The 22723-nt window shown below is 37.5% G+C and overlaps 1 protein-coding gene across 4 annotated transcripts in view; it reads right to left on the bottom strand.

Annotated features, from left to right (window-relative positions):
• INPP4B (inositol polyphosphate-4-phosphatase type II B) overlaps nt 1-22723 on the bottom strand; it is a 296612-nt gene that overhangs the window by 76588 nt on the left and 197301 nt on the right. For all 4 annotated transcript variants that reach the window (XM_084285787.1, XM_084285788.1, XM_084285790.1 and 1 more), the window contains 3 exons: nt 17590-17720; nt 10301-10405; nt 5165-5273 (listed from right to left, as the gene is read on the bottom strand). In XM_084285787.1, the coding sequence (XP_084141913.1) occupies nt 5165-5273; nt 10301-10405; nt 17590-17720 (345 nt within the window). The remainder of the gene's footprint in view (nt 1-5164; nt 5274-10300; nt 10406-17589; nt 17721-22723) is intronic.

The raw sequence follows: 22723 nt of genomic DNA, 5'->3' as shown, positions 1-22723 counted from the left end.
TACACCAATATCTTCAACTGGCAATGGGACATGAGTTGTATTGAAAACAAAAGTCAAGATGCACTACATTGACCCAGTTAGAACGGATACCATAGTGGCAAAGAGTCTTCCTAGGAAGACTCAGTCCAGGAAGTTTGAATGCCTATGGAAAGCCTTCTGTAGTTGTTCAAACTAATATTTGGGTATCTTCACATTGGTAGAAAGATGCAAGTAACCTTTAACATAGAGGAGAAGCTCATCCAGGGTAACTGAGCAAGGTTCTTAGCAGAAGACAAAAACTTTCATGCCTTACCACAAAACTGAGGGTAAATGACACCTTTCAGTTTAACCATTTCCTGGCAGCCTGATGTACATTACACCAGGAAAACAGCGTATACCCCCACATTGTTTAAAAAGTAGAAGTGCTGCCCTCCTCTTTCATTACACAGAGAAAGACTGGCAAAGTCATGGAACGACTTCTCATCACTCCTGCAGCCCACATAGAAGAAATAAATAGTGTCTTGCCCTCCAAAGGACAATCCTTTCTAATCTTTGTATGTGAAGCACCTCTAAACCCCTTCTTCCTTTTCTTTGCCAGTCCTGGTAACCTTTCTTTCAGGCTTGTTTAAGGAAAAGCTTCAGGCAATTTTGTCTAGAGAGCCTAGTGGCTGAAAAATACTGTGATGAGATTTTTATATCAATGAATAGCACACAAACTGTGGCAGTTTCTCAGTAAAACTTCCAACAACCATAAACATTGATTTTATGGTGTGTCAAAAAACATTCATTTCCATAAAGTCTGTCTCTTTCTCATATATTTATATATAATTATGGACATGCATGCACACATGAAAAGAGAGAAAGTGAGCAAAGGACGTCTCTGTGAAAAGTACTGTGCCTAACAGTCTGTGATCTCCCTGCAGAACTAAGGTTCCAATTAGATCAAACACAAATCATTATTGTTTCAACATGTCTATGCTTTCCTGTGAAACAGTACCATTTCAGATTTCTCACACAATAGGAATGGGTGAAGGTTGTGAAAATCAGGTGTAGGAACCCTGAAGATCTCACTTTTAATAAAACCTCTGTTAATAACTATGCTAATGAAGAAGCATACCTCACACCTTGACCAAAGATCTAGGCCTTATTAAACAAAAACGGGGCCTTTCAGAGAATTCATACTCAAATCAAATAATGATGGTACCCCCAACAAACAAACAAACAAAAAAATCAACCTTCCACTACTCTTAGCTTTAAGTTTGCTCTAATTTAAAGCGGGATTCCTTTTCAAGAACCTGCTTTTTAAAGAACCTGCTAGAAATTGTTTAAAAAAAAAATAGTGAATCACAAAAGCTAGTGCAGCTTCTGGGACACCTCTGTTTTTCCTGATGACTAGTACTTGAGTGTTAAAATGTTTATAATTACAAAGTTTAAGAAAATAAAACTATTAGAGTAACTTGAAAGTGACTTATGAACACTTAAAACAGTGAGGCATAATATGGGTATAACTCACAGAATGCCTGCCTGCACAACTAAACTCTACAAATAAAGATTTGCTGTGCCATCTAGATTGATGAGAAGATGAGCCCTTTCGTTTCCTGGATGGAGAAGTAATCTATACTGGCAGGCCAAGAGAAGACTAAATCTGAACAACTTTCTCTTTTAGATACAAATAAGGAAGAACATAAGTAATAAGAACCAATATCGTATCATGAGAAAAAAAAAAAAAAGAAAAAAACAGAATAAATGTATTTCATACACAGATAATTAATTGCATTACACTGCAATGGTTTGACATACTTCAGTCAGCACATTTCAGTTATTTAAATGGTGCCATGCCTAAACAATTAAGAAAAGCATCTTTTCTCTTACTTATGAAGTTCTTGCGAAGTTCACTGCTAGCTACTACAGGGACAAGCACAACACAGTCATACCTTACAGACATGCTTGATGTTTGTAGTGCTGAGGCAGTTTATTTGCCACTTTTCTGCAGATAAAGAACTGTAAAGATTATAAATGGGTTGTAAAGCAGTGTGCCTCACTTCAGATCATATACATGTATGGCTAAGTTAACCATATATGGCTAACTTTTTCCATCTCTTACTCAAGACCATGTTTTTCAATTTATTTTTATTTTTTAGTATTACTTGCTTGGGAATAAGCAAAAGAAAGTTATATAAAAATACTGTGTTTTTAATAAATATTTTTTAAAACTTCCCCTCTTTGGTCTGCACAAACATCTACATTCCATGTAATGGAAAACATGCCACACATCTCCAAACAGATACACTTATTACACATTCCTCTGATAAACTCCAATGAAACATATGTTTCATTGTGGTTTTGGTTTGGCAACTGCAAATGCAATTACATCTTGCAAAGTGAGATATAACCTTGCTAACAGTTAACACTTCCTCTTGTCTGTTAATTCCACAAGCACAGGTTTGAGCAAGGAATATTTTGTGATATGCTGACACTGTCGAATATTTCAGCAAACTGTTCTACTAATCAGCCTGAAGGTCAAATGCATGCAAGACATTCTGTCATATGCATCAACAATGATGTCTTGAAAGCTACCGGGACTGGATTGAGAAATAATCTCTTCCCACATCTTTCTCCAGGTCTTTAGCTCAGTTAGCCCAGAGGAAACGGCAGCTAAATCTGCATTTTTTTTTTCCTGCTCATTTCATATTCTGACTGATATCTCAAGGTGTCATTTCTTCCTTCAACCAAAGCTTCAGAAAAACTGCTGCAGTTGTAAAACAGAAAATTTAAATTGTAAAAGCTGCCCTCAGAAATGCCAAGTGTCCTCAAAGCATCCTCATGCAGTTAAATAAACAGGTGCATACAAAATAAAGTTATCATTGCCATAGTGAAAGAAATTTCTCCATTGTAAGAATGAGAACAGCCTTTTCAAGTATCTATTTAAAGCACTTCCACTCCTGAATTTTCAAGTAACTGAGATCATATTCAGAGCATGCTTTCTCCTACCTTTTGACCCACCCAAGTTCTTCCAACTCAAGACAAAAAAAAAAAAAAAAAAAAAAAAGTGTGGAGTTTCCTTGGAGCTCTTCTCAGCAACAGAAGGGAAGATGACTTCTGGAGGTTCCCTTCTTTCTGCTTCGTGGAATTCATACACTGAGCAATCTTGAAGGAGTGGCAAGTGATTCACTAAAAACTGCAGTCCCCTATTGTCAGCGCTCAAATTTAAGTTTATTATCCTGACTCCAGTTTTTTTGTTTTTCCTAGTAATAGTCTGAAAGGATAGCAACATAGTGACTCTTGCTAGTCCTAGAGACAGACTTCCACTCTTCCAGGTGAAGAGAGAAACAAAGAAAACTGGACTGCCAGAATATGGTCCAGTTCGATGTCCTCGAAAGTCACCAATCTAGAGGTGCTTCTGAGAGATGCAGAAATATCTCAGAAGCAGGGCAAATATACGAGGATGTGTAGGCACTCTGAAATAGGTATGAAATACTTTAATAAAACCTGCTCCTGATCACAATCCTCTATGAACTCAGAGGGCTGTATAGTTTAGGTCAGTGAAATCAAGATGAATGAATATAAACAAGGAGAGGCTGTGCTGCAATGAGTATCCATTGCCATCCTAGCCTTTTGACACTTAACACTGCACAGGACCCAAAGGTCTAGCCAACGTTCTTCTCCCCTGTTACAGGCGACTATGAAACAAGGGCATTGGCTATTCATTCCTAAGAGATGCTGCAGGTCTTTTCAAGAAAGACCTCAATAAAGACTATGACTCTTTGCTACGGGGCATTTTCCCTTTTTTTCCTCCAATTAACATAAATCACAGATAATCATTTCAAGTTTACCTCGTAGCTATCCTCCAGTTTGGGAAATCATATTCTGTCAGTGTGGATAAGTTCCAAGACAATGCAAGTGAGAGACAGCTCATTTTCTGAAAGCTGAATATTTTGAGGGCTAGAACTGCAGAATTCTTCATGTTACTTAGAACTTAAATTTCTTTTAATAAAAGATAATAAAGAGTGTGTCCTTATCCACCTTATTAAAATACTTGAAAAAGTACTTAAATACGATGTTTGTATTTAACGCATCAGATGAACACAGCTTTGGAGATTATTTTGAAACACTGACAACAGATACTTTATGAAATGTCTTTAGACATTTTCTTCTTAAGGAAGCAGGAAATTTATAGGCCTCCTGTTCATGGTAATAAGGCTGCCTGCACCAGTCTGCGGGCAGGAGATTAGGTACCTACTGTCAACATGAAGTCCATCCACAGGTCTCTAATGATAAACAGTACTTATATTTCATTGGCAAGTTTTTTCACCAGAAGTGGCCACAGAATAAGGTTTTTATGCCCATGCAGTGCAAAACAGTAAAATGAAATTAAAAAACACAGTTTTCATTACAGTTTTCAAAGCAAATGCATCTGCTGTTGTTTTTGTTTTTTTTAAACACTAACGTCAACTTGTAGTCAAATTTGCTTCTAGCCAAATTTGAAGTAGTTAACGGTAGATTTTTATAATGTATCATCTTTTCATTCCTTATGATATGGTATCCATTAAATATTTTGGAATGCCAAATACGAATTGAATGAAATTAATTTTCTATGAAGAACTGTGATGATTTAGATTAGCATACACATGTACCTCCTCTCAAATGCTGTACCATTAATTGCACAGTGTGGCACAGGTTGTCCAAGTGCAGAGCAGTCACAACATAGTCACAACTACGGGTACGCTGACAGCTTGTCAGGCTGGAAAGATTTTTTTGCAGACGTGCCCAGGGCTGTCAAAAATGAAAATGCTACTGGAAACCATTGTGTTTTTTTATTGAAAAGTTGTCTATAGCTGATTCCTACTTGGTCGCAATCATTACAGAAGAGATTACTCATTCTGAGGAGCATGTTTTCAAGTATAGGTACTCCTCAGGCTTCCTGAAATATGGGAAGAAAATTTCACAATTGTGTGTTTGCGTCCAAAATAAATCTTGTAATGCCAAGTAAATTGTGCTTCAATTCTGCCATCTAGCAAAACAGGAAAAATAAAGAAGTTACTTTATGAATGAGTCACTGTCCAGTCATACTAGATTTTCATCTTCCATGCATCCAGCAGGGGGAAACTGTTCTGTAACTCAATGAGGTCCTACTATTACAATGCAGCTTTAATGATCTTTTCCTAGCTATTACAGAAATACTTACTTTCGCCTTTCTGCCTCAAATTTACTCAGCAGTTTTCGGAGACCACCATTCTTAAATCCCTGGAAATGTGCTGCTGGGGCTCCCACGGTGATTACATCATACAAAGCATCTGAAACAGGAAGAGACAAGCACAGAGATTTGTATGCCCAAAACATAGCAATACTATAGCAATGCTACTCTACAAGACATTAGAAGAACAAGTCTGCATTATTTCCAAGCAATAATTGAGAACCTGTCTCAAGAAGGCCCAGGAGCTAGTTAATATTTTTACACTTGCACACCTCAGAAAGTTTACCTGATTTATTACTACATCTATTATGTGCCACAATGTAGAAAAATACTCTAGCTCTGAGGTTTACAAAGCTGTGAAGTAAATTGGTCCTTTGTGTATTTCACTTTATTACTTCTTTCATTATTTAACTTGAAGTCATACTGAAACGCACAGATTCATGCATTTTGGAGTTAAGAAACCGTCATGATGAAGTAGTCTGACTACCCGAATTACACAAGTTACAGAATTGCAGCTAATGATTACTGCATCAAGCTAATGCCTTCTGGTTGAGTGAGGGCATTTTTTTTTTCTTAGGTTGGTTTAAAGACTTTAGGTGACAATGAATTCTTTGCATTCCCAGAGAAGTTGCTCCTGACTAGTAAAAAATTCCACTTCATATTTAGATTGAATTTGTTTAGTTTCTGCTTTCAGGTATGACTACCTCCTTAATGCTAAGTTGAAGAGCCCTTTTCTATCACATATATTTACTTTGTATATATGATTATAAACACAGAACAATTCTGTTATTTTCAGCTGAAAGGTTACCAAAATGGGAAATAAACTATGCTATTGAAGTTCTTGCTGACATGACAAACTGTTGTTACTCTGTGCATAATGACATGCATGATGGATATTTTCTACGGATGTCTGCTTATGGAACTGGAGATTGAACGTCTTTTTAAAAACAGCCTCTCATTTTGTGCTTTTGATTGTCAGTACAGAAACAGAGAGTTACATCCAAAATCACAATCGCTCTGTCAAAAGTTTACGTTAGCATGTGCAGAATTTCCATCTGCATTAAGCAGTACCTATGTTGTACTCACTCGAAGTATAAAACTACAGGTCAGACTGAGGCATTTTTAAGACGTTCTTCTAAAGGAAACAGGATTTTTTTAATTGAGAGAGAGAGTTGTTTTATTCATCAAGGAAGCTTTCCATGTAAATTAAAATCTCATCCTCTCCTAAAATAGAACTTTTATTGCATTCTGATGATAAATATCCCTAGAAGCAAGAACACTGTACAAATGATTCACAGCTAATGAACCACATTTTACTTCCAGAGCTGAATCTCAAAGCATATTTGCTCAAATTGATTTGAACTCTAATGAATTGGTGGCTCTTCAATTCCCACTTGAGGAGAAGCAACATAATTTCATTAGCCTCATGTGAGCCTCAAGATTCGTAAACAGCCCATTCTTTCAGGTCTTCAGTAAGTTTTATCCATAACGCATAACCTTTGGCTACTAGACCTCCAGTGCTGACAATAGTTCTACTGCTTAAAGCAACATCAGTTTGGAACTAAAATAAGAGCGAAACTCATCAGGTTAACTGGACAGTGGCATTCAGGTATGTTTCCGGATAACTCATAAAGCTATAGAAAAACGTATACAAGACTAAATCCTGCTGCTTTTGCTGACTTTGTCTTAAAAATAGCGGTGCTGTTTACAGCTACCCCAGGGGATTTGCCCAGAAGGCAGCTTTCATTCCGCCTGGGGCCTTCCCTGCACGAAGAGCAACTGTTTGAGATCCAAACACACCCAGACCAGCTGAGCACCTCTTGCATGGAAGAGAACAAGAAGAGTGAGGGCAGCAAAGAAGGAAACAAGTGTGACCCTGGTGATGGGCACAGGGCTGTCTCTCTCTCACCTTCCAGAGCATGCTATACTGGAAAGTGCTGCAAGGCTTGGGAGGAATTCCTTGTGATGTGCTCTGCTTACACATCAATGCAGCTCCTCATGAAGGACAAACAGTGTCAGCATGAGTGTCAGCATGTTCCAGTAACTCATAACCATTATCCAAGTCAAGAACAGACTATTGCTGACAACACTCAGCAGTGGAGACAAAGCTTAAAATGCAGCTGAGAGTAGTAGGAGCTGTGCCATATCATCAGCGTGTTCCACAAAAATTAATAATTCATACAAAAGAAAGGGGGAAAAGAAGGGGAGGAGGGAGCCCTCCCTCAAATAAGTAGTTCATAATTTGAAGGGGAAAAAGAGCATCGGAATACAAGAAAACTAGCTTTAAATAAAACATTTCACTCTAATTATTCTGACTCAAAAGATTTATTCACCTCCTACTTACAAAAGTGAAACACCAACACTGGTTATACAGTTGCCAAAAACCAGTCCCTTCACCATTCAGCACTTCCTGCTCAGCACTCCTTCCTCAATAAACCAGGTGCAACATGGTGACAACCACAGCAACACAGTTTCATAATCCTGAGCTTTATCCAGTCCATATAAAGAGTAGAACGATTTTTATGCCAAGCACAGCTCAATCTAGAACTTGAATCAACCTCCTCACCTTCACATGAGGCCATCTTTGTCTTGCACTGGACATAGAAGCAAAATGAAAATCTCTTCATTTTAAACAAGTCTGCTTATTGTATAAACAAGGTCAAAAGCAAAGCTATAGCAACATATAAATTTAACTTCCATAGTATGATTCACAGAGCAAAACGCAACATTTACCAAATGGATAGGGATGAAGTTATTCCATAAAGAAACAGTATTTTTCTCAAAGCAGTTCCTACCAGAAGGTTAGATGCACAAGCATTTTCTATTTCACATCAATACCATACAGTAACCTGCATCTAAGTTCAGTAAAAACAAGCCTGTTACTGGACACGTTGAACAAAGTACATATCCGTATGTACACATACGATAGACATGATTAAGACCTATCTTGCATCCACAAACTGAAGGTATCTGACAGCATAAGGGTCAATGACAACATTGTTGCTCATCAGCTCATTTAATCACAACCCCTATGAATATTTGTAGGCTTTTCTATTTTTCCCATCAGTCTCCCTGTTATGCTCTGGCTGCCCTTTGATATATGACAAGCAAAGCACATGTTGAGAAAGAGCAACTTGACATCAAAGTGCTCAGAATGACAGAATGACCAGCAATTGCTACAATATCAGAATATAAGTATACATCTAATAGAAGATGTAGCCTTTTGGTGCTCATAAAATGAAACTTATTTCAATAAATTAAACAGATGGGACTTTGAGTAATAGATACCGAAATGATTTATCCAACTGAAGACAAGTATATTCATCTTCATAAACTTTTTGTTATAGTTACTGAATGACAGAAGACATTACAGAAAATGATCCCCTCTTTCCAGAAGATGTAAATTCTCTACTTTCAGCACAATCCGTGAGATATTTGCATTTTGAGACTAAGCAAATGCTTACATGACACAGGGCAGCACTGAAAAAGCCAATTTAGACACAAGCAGCACTGGGTTCATTTAGGCTTCCTGGGAAATAGGATATATTAAGTTCAGAAGTCACATTGTCCTTCGTGGAACCGTGCTACTTACATCACCTAGGCTGGTGAGTTCATCCAGGCAAACTCTGGGAGAAAATTTAATGTGCTCTACCATTATCTCTGGTGGCACAGTGAAAAAAACACCTTAGAAACAAGACAGATAAGATTGGCTTTTACACCACTATTGGCACTATGGATCACAATGAAAAATTCAGTCAATGCCCTAGAAGCACATGAATCTTACTGAACATTGTGCAGTATGTCAGTATGAAACATGACAGTATTAGTTCTGCACTGTTACATGACAACATTTTGAACTATGCATAGGGTTACAAATGTATTTCAATGCACATATATTCTGAATTTGCTTATTTGTTTGAAGTATCATCAAAACAAAAAGAGCACAAACTCCTTGGAACTTATTAATAAAGAATTCGAAAGAAATTTAGCTAACCACTCCTTAGTTTTCCGAGATCTGCAGTCAGTATCCAAAGTTTGCAGCTTCAGAAGACAAGACAGAAATTCCTTGCATAGCTGAAACATGGGACCTGATTTCTTGGTTTTCTTAACTTCTCATCCATTTGAACAGCAGCACGTGTGGGTGCAGGTTTCAGAATTTGTAGAGTAAAGTGAAGGAAGGGTTAAGCCGGTCATTTCTTTGTTTACATGATTTACTTGTAATTTTGTTTTCCAAGTTGTAAAGTTGTTTTCTAAGGACAGTACATCCTCAGTTGCTCTAGAATATTTCCAAAGCAATTTCCAAAACAGAAAGTTTGGGGTGTAGAAGCAGGTGCACAAACCTGAGAGAATGAAATCAAACCATGAAGGAAAATGGGCAGGCTCCAGATTAGGGCACAAAACAAAGACAGGAAATGTCCACTTGCAGAGCTTGTAGGGCCCATTAAAAAAAAAATCAAGTGAGAAATTTATACTCCTGTAAATGTTTCACTGATTAAGTTATTAAATACTGAATTTAGAAACTTAATTTTATTAAAAAGAAAAAAGCAATCATCTAGTCATGTAAGGAACTTTCTATATCAAGCCATACTTTAGAAATCTTAGACAATCTAATATCATACAAAATTCAGTGGTTAGCAATTTAAAAAAAAAAATAATGAAACGGATCTCCTTTGTTTTGTTTTTAAGTTTAAGTATTTCCTGTGAAATTATTTCAGTCTCAGCATTATTCCAAACTCATCTGAAGTCTAAATATCACATGTATTTACCAAAAAAATCAACTTACTACTACTACTTTCTGTGCTTTTTTTTTTCCTGAAGCATCTTTATGTCCCATTCATGAAATTTAATAACACTGCTGCCAGTATCCTTCAAGTAAGTGAAAAGTTAAAAAAGACCAAGATTCAACTCTCCAAACAGCATAATTTTCAGACCTACTGTTGTTGTAATGTTTCATTTGAAAACTTTACGTCCATCTGATGATGATTCTTGAAACCAGATATGTAAGTTAAGATACTTGCATCTTAAAAAGGGCTAAAATGGGAACTGCCTCTTTCAGCTGTAAGTTTAATTATATTTCAAAGTATGCTTTTTCATACTCAGAGGATTTCTCTGCAGAATATGCTTTACCTTTCAATCGAGGACTATGCACGTGCATTCTTTGCAAATGGAGATTTATTGGGATGAATTCCAATGTTTTTTCTCCTTTGCTGCAGCTTGATTTGAAGGAAGAACCTGAAAAACAAAAGTTTAAAGAATCATTATCTTAAGCACCCAGCAGATGTTTTGTCTTTTTTTTTTTAATGTGAGGACAATACTTGTACTTTAGCAGCCTTCCTTAATTTACTTTTAATGTGTAATTGTATATTAGGAGAAGAATGGTTCACTAACTGAGTCTCAGCATGTATCCATACTGCATGCAACAAAACAGCTTTTAATTCACAGAACAATCTAATTTTTTATTCTAGGTGATAGACGTTTTTTCCCTGCTGTCTGAAGTAGGTCTGCAGCCTGCTGGAAACGTTGCCACAGTTAATGGGTATTATGTTTATTCTGTTCAATAAACACAGGGGTGCAGAGCTATGATGGCACTATATTTTCACTGAATAACCTTTGTTTCTTAAAACAGAAATATGTTGACTGAGCTACACACGTTTCCTAGAAAGTTCAAAGTAAACTGGTTTAAGGAAAGCTGTAAATTATTTTTTTTTCCTACAGAAATCCAGCACCACAAGAAGCACAAAGCTCAAAAAAAAATCTGGCTATATACTTCAAAAGTATGAGTTTATGAGTAACTCTATTGTATAGGAATATAATCATAGGCATATAGGAATATAACTAAAATCTGACTAATAAAATAATTTTTTGGGAGATATTTGATAGGGCATATATATATGTATGTATATATATTTATATAAAGCAAAAGGGTGTAGATTAAGAAAGAAAGATGATCCTACCTTCTCACTTAGGTAGCATAACTAACTTAGACCATTTTGTTCGTATCCTGTCATTTAGCCATCTGCTAAGTGTTTGGACTAAAATTTCTCTGATTTAGATAGGATTTTCTCCTCTACTCCTACAGTCTCGCTCAAAAGTTTTTTCTTCTTCTTGTGTTATGGGGGAGAAAGTTAATTTTTTATTTTTTTTTAATTCTTTTTTGATTTGCTCAGTCAAAATTTGCAAGAGGTTCTCTATTGAAAGTGCCATAAAATTCCAAGACAACTGCTTCAGCCTCCCAATGCAAACCATATTGCTGGACAGCACCAATGACCCCCCAGACCAAAGCTACAGAGGTACTACCAAACTTGTACAAAGCCAAGCCAGGTACTTCAGCTAAATAGCTGTAGGCCTGTGGAGGCTGCTGTCTAAGGTTAGCAACTTCAAGTAATAATAATTTGAATGGAGAATTAAAGCAAAGGTAATGAGAAAAGCAATTGTTAAGGAATCAATTATATTTACATTTGATAGGAAAACTCAGGTACAGGTTGAAAACAGGAGAAATTCAAGAGGACAAATAGGAATGAGAAAACACGCATCAGGAAAGCACATAATTATGAGCTGTGAACACCAAATTATGAGCAGTGAAAGGAACTTGAACTGTGTCACAAACAAAATGGGAGTAACACAGGTGAGGAGACTGAAATTATGAGGGAAGAAAACAGAATGGGGGCAGACAATTTATGAGAATTCAGCTGAGCCCAGGGTCAAAATCTGAGGGATGATAACGATCTGTGACAAGGAAACACTGATGGACTAAGAAGAGAGTGAGGTAAGAGAAAATTAAAAGGGACAGGCAAAAAAAAAAAAGAGTAGGAGGGAGAAGAAAAGAGCCTGCATGTCATGGAGTACACTTCTGTCCCGAGCTGAAGTAGAACACACAAAGCACTGCTAAGTCTTGTTACTCCTCTTTTCAGGGAAGACCTGTGAAGCAAGAATCCCTTCCGCTCCAATGTCAGTAACACATGAGAAAAACCCACTGCTATTAGTTACTCTTTTTACCCGGGTATGAGAAATCCATGCAGTGGAATTAAAGATTTCCATCCACATCTGCCAGTATCATCCATGTGATAAAACTCATTTTCAGGGTTGTGGGATGTTTTGTTTGGATGGTTGTTTTTCTCTAAATAACTGTGGTCATTTCACTATGCTGGGCAGCTGAACTCCACCACAACCACTCTCACTCCCACACCTCAAAGGAAAAGGGAAGAAAATGCAATGGAAATGGCTCAAGGGCTAAGATAAGAACAGGGAGATCACTCATCAGTTATTGTAATGGGCAAAACAGACTCAGCATAAAGAGATCAATATAATGTATTGCCTATCACTAGCAGGCTAGCACAGTGAGAAACTAAAAGCTAATTAAAAAACACCTTCTTTCCCTCCTGCACCCTCTTCTCCCTCCTTCCCCTGAACAGAACAGGGGGATGGGGGCTGCGGTCAGTCTCTAACACTTCATCTCCGTCACTCCCTCACAGTCCCTCTCTGCCCCTGCTCCATGTGGGGTCCCTCCCACGGGATGCCGTCCTTCTCGGACTGAGCCTGCGGGGGCTGCCTACAGGCAGCAGCTCTTCAAGAACTGCTCCCACACGGCTCCATCCCACAGGGTCCATCCATCCCCCAGGAGCAAACTGCTCCAGCACGGGTCCCCCATGGGTGGGCGGCAGCTCCCCCCAGACCCCCTGCTCCTGCGTGGGCTCCTCTCCACGGGCTGCAGCTCCGGCCCAGGGCCTGCTCCTGCGGGGGCTCTCCATGGGCTGCATCCTCCTCCAGGCCACATCCACCTGCTATACTGGGGGCTCCTCCATGGGCTGCAGTGTGGAGATCTGCCCCATGTGGGACCCATGGGCTGCAGGGGGACAGCCTGCTCCACCAGGGGCCTCTCCCTGAACAGGCAACAGGGGAACTGCTGCTGCCTACACCTGGAGCACCTCCTGCCCTCCTGCTGCACTCACCTGGGGGCTGCAGGGCTGGTTCTCCGCTCTCCCAGCTGCTGTTGCACAGCAGTTGTTTCCCTTTCTTCAACCTGCTCTCCCAGAGGCCCAACCAGCATCATTCCCTGGCTCAGCTCTGGACAGCAGCAGATCCCTTTTGGGGCCATCTGGAGCTGGCTCTGATCTGACATGGGAAAGCTCCGCTCACAGAGGTCACCCCTGCTATCAAACTCTTGACACATAAACCCAATACAACAATGTTTTAAGCTGTATTTTAGGCTAAGAAAACCACAATTTCTCTATTAAAATAATTATTATAATTGCTGCAAGATCAAACTCTTCGAAGTTAGAAAATATGAGCTCATAGATGTAATCTTCCTCTGACATTCACCTTAACAGGAAACTCTGAAGTAGATTTGAATTCCGTATCACTTACTAGCTTTTTCCAGTTCATCGAGCACTTAGGGTCTTCGGTGCTTACTTCAGAAGCAGCTATTCAATATTTTGTTACCAACTTTTACTCTAGTATCTAGGTACATGTATACTGCTCAAGCCTTCCACAAAGACAGAATTATTAGTTTCTGCAGTTTCTACTGCATAAGCACTACAGTTTCTAAGGGCTTTACAAATATTTAGAGGATAAGTTTAACTGGATACATTAAATTGTTATAATTTCATCTATTCTAATCACAGAGACTAACTTAAGGTTGAGGCATTTAAGAAGCAGTGCGTTAATATGAGACATGGAGGATCTGATTCTGCCAAATTTGAAATATCATACATGTTACATTTCCGAAGCACGGCTCCCACTGACATGAATTATATACATCAGCAGTGAATACTCCTACAAAACAGACTGTGTGTATTGCCAGACTTCCAGAAAATAAGAACGAACTAATGACTTCTGAAAAGTCTGACTTGCCTAGCGTCACATCAGAACTCTGTGATGGAGGCAGGCATAATATCCAATTCCCCAGAGCAATATTCAGTTGCCCTAACCTCGATCATATCTTTTTCTCTCATTCTACAGCTGGACAAACAACAGAATTCTCATTTTGATCACTGAGAAAAAGAACACCAGGAAAAAAAAAATCGTTTCAGGTCAAAATAAAAACAAGCAAATAACATTCTCAAAGCTCAACTCCTTTTTTTGTCTACTCTACAAAGTTGGACTTGGTGCAGATATGTTCGCTTTATGGTAATTCTCACTGGCTGTAAAATCCAACAAAGAATGAGAAATATTCATAGGCAATATCTTGCCTCCAGTTTTCAAGCAAGGCATATCAAGTGGTTGTGCTCAGGGCGTAAATGCTTGGTGGAAGTTAATCAGCATGCTACAGGACCATAATCCAGAACAAACCAATTTTCAAGTATATAATTTGTAGAAATAAACTAAAATTTAAGTTTTCTAAGATGGATTTGAACCAGAATTAAATTTTTGATTGAATACTTTGTAGAGAGGTGAATGAATATACAGTTAATCGAGAAGCAGACAACTCAGAGCCAACAATAAGTGTATATAAAAACATTTTTAAAATTGGGATCAAGCTGCAAACTAAAAAGTTAAGCTGAAAATATTCAGTCACATATCCATTATTTTCAAGATTTGCTGAACATTATTCTCCTTCATGCCACATTACTATTTTTTTTTCTATTACAGTACTTCAGACTGAAGAAAATTGTATGATATTATATTATTTTAAAAGAGCAGTAAAGGTTATCTCATGAGCTCAAGGGAAACCTGTACCAAAAGGTGTATCTTCTCTACAGTGAGAGGACTAAAGGTTGGACTTAAAAGGTTGGACTAGATAATCTTAGAGGTTTTTTCAAACCTAAATAATTCTATGATTCTGAGATCCAAGATCAAGATAGATGCAAAAATGACTTAATGCTCCCTCTTTCTGGCTGCAAATCTTGTAATCTAATCCCAGGCACATCTTCAACAACAGATTAACTATGTCTCTTACTTAGCTACACCTCCTTTATTCCTACTCCTCAAACACAGAAACATCTGTGACCCCAATTTCCAGGTCCCTAAAAGACTATGACATACTGGAATATCAGATCACTCCTCAAGTCAAGTTTCACTTAATCTGGTCACCTGTCAGGGTTAACACTTTGCCTGCATTATCCTTATTTTTCACCCTTGTACCAGGGGGGAGAAGATATCAAGTTTTCACACAAAATGAAAATTAGGGTTTTGCAAATATATGCATGTATTTCACCAGCACCATAATGCTAGGGTAAAACAGTGTTGTTCAAGAAATGAGATTTAGGTGTGTACCTGAGCATTGACCTCCAAATTAACTCCTCCTCATTTATGTTAAGTCTTTAAGTACAACTATTACTCTTGATAATCTTGGGTTCCATGGTCCACTGCAGTTATCTCAAATCATGGTTAATTTAATATCATTCAATATCACCAGCCATTTTCAAAATCACTTATCACAACACAGTCCCTTGCAGGATTTAAATTTAATAGATTACATTGTCTTTTTTTTTAAAAATCTCAAAAAGTCATTTCAATATTTTGCTGAAAGTGTTAATTATTACATTGACTCCTTCACCATCTGTATTTATTTCCTTGCATATGATATTTTATGGAGTGTTTTCAAAATGTAATCAACAAAGCATTTAAAAAAATGTGTATTAGTTACAACACGGAAACATAAGGAGTGTCATACTGGATCAGGCAGTAGTCTGCCAAAATCAGAATTGGAATATTCTGATGATGGTAAACAATCATAAATACAAGAAATTACAGTTGTGCAACCAAAATGCAAATGATTACACAACAGATGAGCTTCCCCCCAGTGATCAACTGCTGCCAAAACGTTTGGTTTCAGTTAGCGGCTGTTTTTTTTTTTTTTGTTCATACACTAAAACAGGATTTCTCTTTTCCTGTGACCAGGAAAGAAATCCCAGAGCAACCTGGAATGACAAATGCCATGGTCAATCTTCTATTAGAAGATAATGTATAAAGGACAGAAGTACAGTTTTAGTGATTATTTTGGAAAAGAAATATTTGCGTCTTGCCTACTAAAAGCAGCAGATCCATTGTTAGAAAAGTGTTCAATTCTGTATAAGAAGAAATTGCTATGCATTTTAGTTGTATGTTGGACTAAAATCTGGTTGCTTGATTTCTCAGTAAATAAAAAGGGTTTGTTTGTTTTTACAGGACTGTAAAAAGCTAGAAATAGTTAAAGTACTGCAAATTGTCCCTATTATTTGATAGTTCAAAAGATGTTATCTCTTGCAAGATTGTTATATTTGCAACACAATGCACAAAGCCCTGTTTACCTCTGGCAAGCCTGTGCCTCCATGCACAAAGCTGTGGGAGTAAGGCCCTACTGGGAGCAGCTAGTGGTGAGAATATAGAGTGAAAGAGCATATCCAAGCAATAATGGCAGCAAAGTCACAGAGAACACATATTGAGATGGTGACTGTGAGGACTGGCATTAGAAAACTGACACCAGCAAGAAAGCAGCAACAACAAGGCCTCTGTAGTCATTCAGAACAAAAGTGTTTATTTCCTTCCAGAAAAATCTCAAAAACTACAGGGGGTAGGGGTGAAAGGCATGCTATGAACAGAAAGAAAAAATTGTTTTCTCAAAATAGTGTTATTTTTTATTCAGGAAATAATTCCAGTAGTCTCACAAAACAGAAAAGAATTACCATATTTTTGAATGATTTGTGAACAACCAAAAGAAAAGTAATTCAAAACCAAGAAATAGTTAGTTCTGCAGACCTTTCTTGTTCTTTTTTACAAGTAAGAATTTCTACAGGAGAAAAAGATCAGCTTTCTTTTCTGCACATTTTTCACTGATGCTGTCTTATTCAACTGGCATGTAGACACTGCAATACATTACAGTCCTTGACCACAGGACCCTGACAAATATTACCCAAACAACCAACCAGTGCACATCAGAATATAAGACAAAACTATCTTCATCTGAAAAAAACAAGCACAGTACATACCGCTTCCTCTGGAATTTGGACGGACTGTCCATCCTATATAAATTGCGTGCTTTTCTGGCACAACCTGGCCAATGACAAATGCTACACTAAGGATACATGGAGCATGCCACTTTTTTCCTGTCTATGGTTAAATGCAACTTAGGTTTCAAGAAAAGCTCAGAACAAACCTCTAAGGTAGTTCTAGTAGCTGTTTTCAGCTAGCAGATGGTACTCAGTACTAGAAAAGCAGCAAAATCAAGGGAACATGCAATTAAAACAGGCACACCCACCTTTTCAAATCTTTTGGCTGCTGCATAACTACATACTACGTTAATTGTGAAAGCTTGTTGCAATGTATGAAAAAATTTTAGAAGAGTACTTCTGAATATCTCAGAAATACAACAATTAAATTATTATTTATGATTTTTTACATGTTTTATTACTGCTGAATACTTGAATACTCCAGCATATAATTAGAATTAAGTAGGTTGACTGTTAAGTGCTCCAGGAGAGGGGAGGCAACTTTCATACCTGTATGCTTCCCAAGCTCTGCAAGAGTATCCTGATACATGCTCAGCATCTGATCACAGTGTGCAATAACACTTTTACGCATATTGTCCCAGTGAGGAGCAAGTTCTCCCAAGTCTTTAAGTTCCTGATTCCTGTACCAAAAGGCAAAAAGAGATGGCATTAATTCATTAATCCATTAACATTCACATTCAACCAAATTAATCCAATTAATCCCAAAACAGTTCGTTATAAAACATCAAAAGCACTTCCCAATTGAATTAAAATCTTGGGTCTGTTCTCATGGCAATTGTGAAGTTTGGTGATATCAGCTCTGTTTTTCAAATTTGCAATAAAGAATGCCAAATGAGTGAATAATGCAGTAATTTGCGTTCAGAATTCATCTGGTACAAACGCAAGCTGAAATATTGTTTTTCCCTTGGAGGCAAGGCAGCTTCCAGGCTCAAAGAGCTCTGTTCACAGTAAGCAACATCTTGTGAGGCAATGTTAAGCACCACTGTAAAGTATACGAAGTTCAATCCTTTTCCAGTGACTGCAGCATAGCTGTTCTATAAACTCTACTCTTTGGATACTGTCTTATACATCATTATATTTGGATGCTGTCTTACACATCAATACATATTTCTACAAATGTCAGTTTATCCAACACACTACCAGACATAACCAATCCACACCCCCCCCCCCCCCCCATACACATCCTTTTGTGCTATATGCACAACAAAACACAAATTAAAACAGAAAGCCACCATTTCCCTAAAACTTAATCTTCAGCCTTACATCTGTGTTCATCAGGTCAAAACAGCAGTGTTATGGTAACCAAACATGTCACTGAAAATCCGAAAGGAAATCCTTTAGCAAATTATCAGTTTTCCTGTATGCTCTTTTGAGAGCTGACCTGAAAGAAATAGAGATCCCTAGTTTCCTGCACAAACAAGCATGGTTACCATGTTTCTGGCTTTCTGGTTTTTTTTCCTCACTTGAAAAGTAAATCCAACCCCAGATCCACTTTGGGTGTTCTGCTTTTAAAGAAGCTGAAATATCTCAAGCCTTCAGAGGCTTGGAATTATTTGGGAGAAAACTTATGTAAACCAACCGACTAGTTTTCCTAATGTTCCTCAAAGCATCAAGCAGACTATTTCACTGCAATTCTTGGAAGTCTCAGAAAAGAATTCCAGAGGGCAGGTCCTTGATATATGAAAATTACTGAAGAGGAAGAGGGGCAGAGGGGTGGGAAAAGAGGAGGGGGGGAAAGAGGAGAAAAAATAAAAAAGTTAGAAGAACACCAATGAGACTGCTGCCCAGGAACATAGCTATACTTAAAGCAACAGTTTGGACCACTAGCCAAAGATTCTCAAAATTATTTCTTAAAGAAAAAAAAAAAAACACACACACACCAATACATAGCTTTCCCCATCACTATTGGCTTTGCACTACAGTGAACAGTACTAGAAAAAGCTATAGAGGCATAATTCTGCTCCTAACTAAGGCAACAAGCAAAATAAAAAGCAAATTCAGGTATTTTGCTTGGTTTACATGTGTTTGAAAGTACCAAAATGGAAACAAACACTACAATACATTAACGTGTTTGGAGTTTACTAATGACATATGATCAGTTTTTCATCTCATTTGACCTAAAAGAACAGAAGCAGATGACATGGTTTAATCTTCCTCCATCGATATACCATTGATATAAACCGGCAATGGTGTAGCATAAGAATAATCAGCACTAGGAGGTCAGCCCCACCATTTTCCATCATCATTTTCCTTATAAAACTTCATTAGCTTAAAATGGGACACTTCATTGAGTAAAAATCTCATGGCTTCCAACTAAGAAACACCCCTCAAGATTTGTCAGAGCATAGAATTCTATTTGTTTGTAATGAAGGTAATTTGGCCCTTAATATTTCAAATGTGATCTTCAATAATTTTAGAAACAATGCTTGTTCCTGACTCAATCTAAACTTGTATTTTCCTCCTATACAGCAGTACACTACCCTGCAGAGACTGAAGAAATACTATACAGTGAGAGCTGGATGCATCAATGCATAACATTCAGAGCCCTCTATTCCATGGAAAACCCAGTGCTGGGGCTCTGCTCTCCTGTCTCCATCTAAGTCTGCCCCTGGAGCTGCTGGTCCCATACTTATGCCAAGCAACAGCAGCAGCAAAAACCCCTTATCTCAGACTAAAATATCACTTGTGTACCGAAACTAGTTTAACTGGCTGACTTCAGTTACACCGAAAGCAATGGGAAGGGCAAGCTGAAATCCCACCACATTAACTTTAATGTGTTTTCAAGGAATGAAAAATCCTGCTCTTATCACTGTCGACAAGGCTTGCATTTATTTCATCTCAGAAACACACATCACTGAAGTCAAAATACAGCCGCCAGTATCTCACAAAAAATGCATCTCATCTGCAATGTTTTATCAAAACTTGCCATTTTAAACTAATCTAGAAAAAAATCAAAAATACCAAATAATAGGATTATATGGCATGTATACTATCCCTCCAAAAACAGCCCTCTTGCACACTTTTTATTTTTATTTTTCCCAAATGCAATAATCAATCCAAGCCATTTTGGATTTGGATACTATTTGTGTGTTGTGAATTCTTACTGTTTGTCACACTGCTGCTGGTGACTCAGTGCAACTCTGTTCTGAAACGTGGCTGAAAACAGAATTATCTTTTCGGTAACTAGGTTTCACCAAGAATATTTCATAGTACCAGGCTTTATTAGCATTACTGGTAATACCCCCTCCCCATAAATAAACAGAATGTATAAACACAGTATTTTGTAATAACCCATAACATTCTATCTAAAAAGAAAAGTGTTTTAATAATGTTGCTGTACTTTATACCCGAACTTATTTCGCTGAAAAACTTGACAATACATTTCAAACAGTAAATACGTGTAACTGTGCAATAAATGGAAATCAGTATTTTTATATTGGTTCTCCTTAAGGGCAAATTGGTTACTGATTTACCTGTTCAATTCAAGCATGGAATTTCAAATAATTTGTCAACAGAGCAGTAAGATCAGTGCAAACTCAGTATTGTAAAACAGAGCTATTTGTCATGATCTTCCCCCATTCCAAATCCCCTCTGAAGGTCTTTCCCAGGTAATTGCACTCACCACCATGACACATCTTGTGCTTAGCATCAACTTTAGCCCTTCTTACACAATCAAATCCAAGATTTGTTTCCTACATCTTGCTGCTTAGCTCCACAAACCACCTCCAAGACAGTCTTTTCTATCAGTGCCTAATGGAAAATAACAGCCAGGACAGTCTCAACTTCCATTGTCTCCTGCCTTAAGTACTTTAATATCTTCCTCTGAGACCTTGGCACAAGCTTGCTCCATTTTGTGTCTAATCAGAGAGAGGATGTAAACCGTCTGTCCCATTCCTCCTCCTCCTCCTCCTCCTCCTCCACAAATGTAAGCTAACTTATTTTTAATCCTTTCTAGGGCACTTTCTCACATCATTTTTTTTTCCTTTAGTACACAAAGTATACTAAGCTTTCATTAAGCGCTTGCCATTATGGTTGGAAGAAGTTCCACATTTCAAAATTGCAAATCTACCTTTTACTTTTTTTTTTTTTTTTTTTTTTTTACTTCAAAACTTTTCTGCCATTATGGCAGAAAAATTAAATACTGGATCCTGACCTGCCGAAAGCACTCTATACTATCATGATCCTTAGTACAAAGATTAATGGTCATTGGTACTAACACAATACAAGTTTAAATAGACAAAAATTTACAAGAGTAAATTATGAGACTCCTCAGGATCCCAGAGCACTATTAGAGCTGTCATGAATCTTCATTTCAGGCTCCTACTTAAAACCAACAACAGCTTATATCTTCCTGATTTACAGAGCTACAATTCATGGACACCTGGCTCTTTGGGGAACTTGAGCTTTACCCAACCTTCCCCTGCTGATGGAAAGTATGGCTGTGTGGCAAGCTGCTGATACACAACATGGTTTGGCAAAATCGGTCCTTAGGTAAAAACATCTGTTCTCTTTACAAACAACTGCATTGGGGCACCCAGAGATTTGTAAAGACTGCATGACATTTTTAAGACTACAAGCAATTAAATACCATTACCGTCAGAATCATAACTTAAAACTATGCAGGATTTTTGATTCCAAGCAAATGTTCAGTGAAGCCTATTGAACTTGGAAAAAAAAATAAATCAACGGAACTTTGCACACCCAAGGCTCAGATTAACATTCTACCTTTTGATTTACCAACTCAGGCTTTGCTTATTGAAGGACGCAGCCATGAGATTATAGCAAACTACTGCAAGTACCTGAAAGAGGCACAAAGAATTTCTTCTATTATTCACGTTGATAGTTTCTACTTAAACAGTTTGGTTTGTGTCATGCACTCTAATGACCACTGTAACAGAAAAAGTCACTCTTTCTTATCACACTTCTTATCACTTTCTTATAAGGATACAGGAACAGGATAAAGGTAACAAAGTTTTGAATACTTATCAAACGGGAGCTTTAGAGTAAATATAAACCATAAGCTTTGGGGCATGAATCAATCTCTCATAAGTAATGGAAACTTAAAAGTTTCCTTCTAAGGAAAGGAGCAAAGGAATTAGTTTTCCTAACAAATTTTACTTTAAAATGTACATATTTATGGGCAACCATTACATCTTATTGAAGAATAGAAGCAGATAAAATTACTCTCATTTTTCTTTATAACAAGTTATGGTCCCTGTGATATACAGGCAATAACCCATCAAAACAATGTAACATCCTCTCCAGGAATAAAAAAATCATAGCCTTTTTACTGTATTGTTTCTAAAGCGGACAAATAATTACTGAGGAGGATTTAATCCCTTCTGGGGAAACTACCATGAAAATGAATAAAATGATACTTTTTCTTTATTTCCTGATGTTTTTCATTGAGAATCTCTCAAAAACAGAAGCTGTTTTTCCTCTTAGAGAATTTCTAAAAACTGTTGTAGCTTCTGCTAAGACCAACATGCCAGATAACTGAAAATGAGATGGTGCTTATCTATTTCATTCCTCAAACATTAGTCCAAAAAAAATAATTAAAAAAAAAGTAGATATACACACACAAAAAACATCTTAATATTTTAAAACTTGTTTTCTCCATGTA

The sequence above is a fragment of the Netta rufina genome (genome assembly GCF_964035555.1).
Source record: "Netta rufina genome assembly, chromosome: 4".
NCBI lineage: Eukaryota > Metazoa > Chordata > Aves > Anseriformes > Anatidae > Netta > Netta rufina.
Note: the sequence above shows the minus strand (reverse complement) of the source record. Positions and strands in the feature narration are given on the sequence as shown.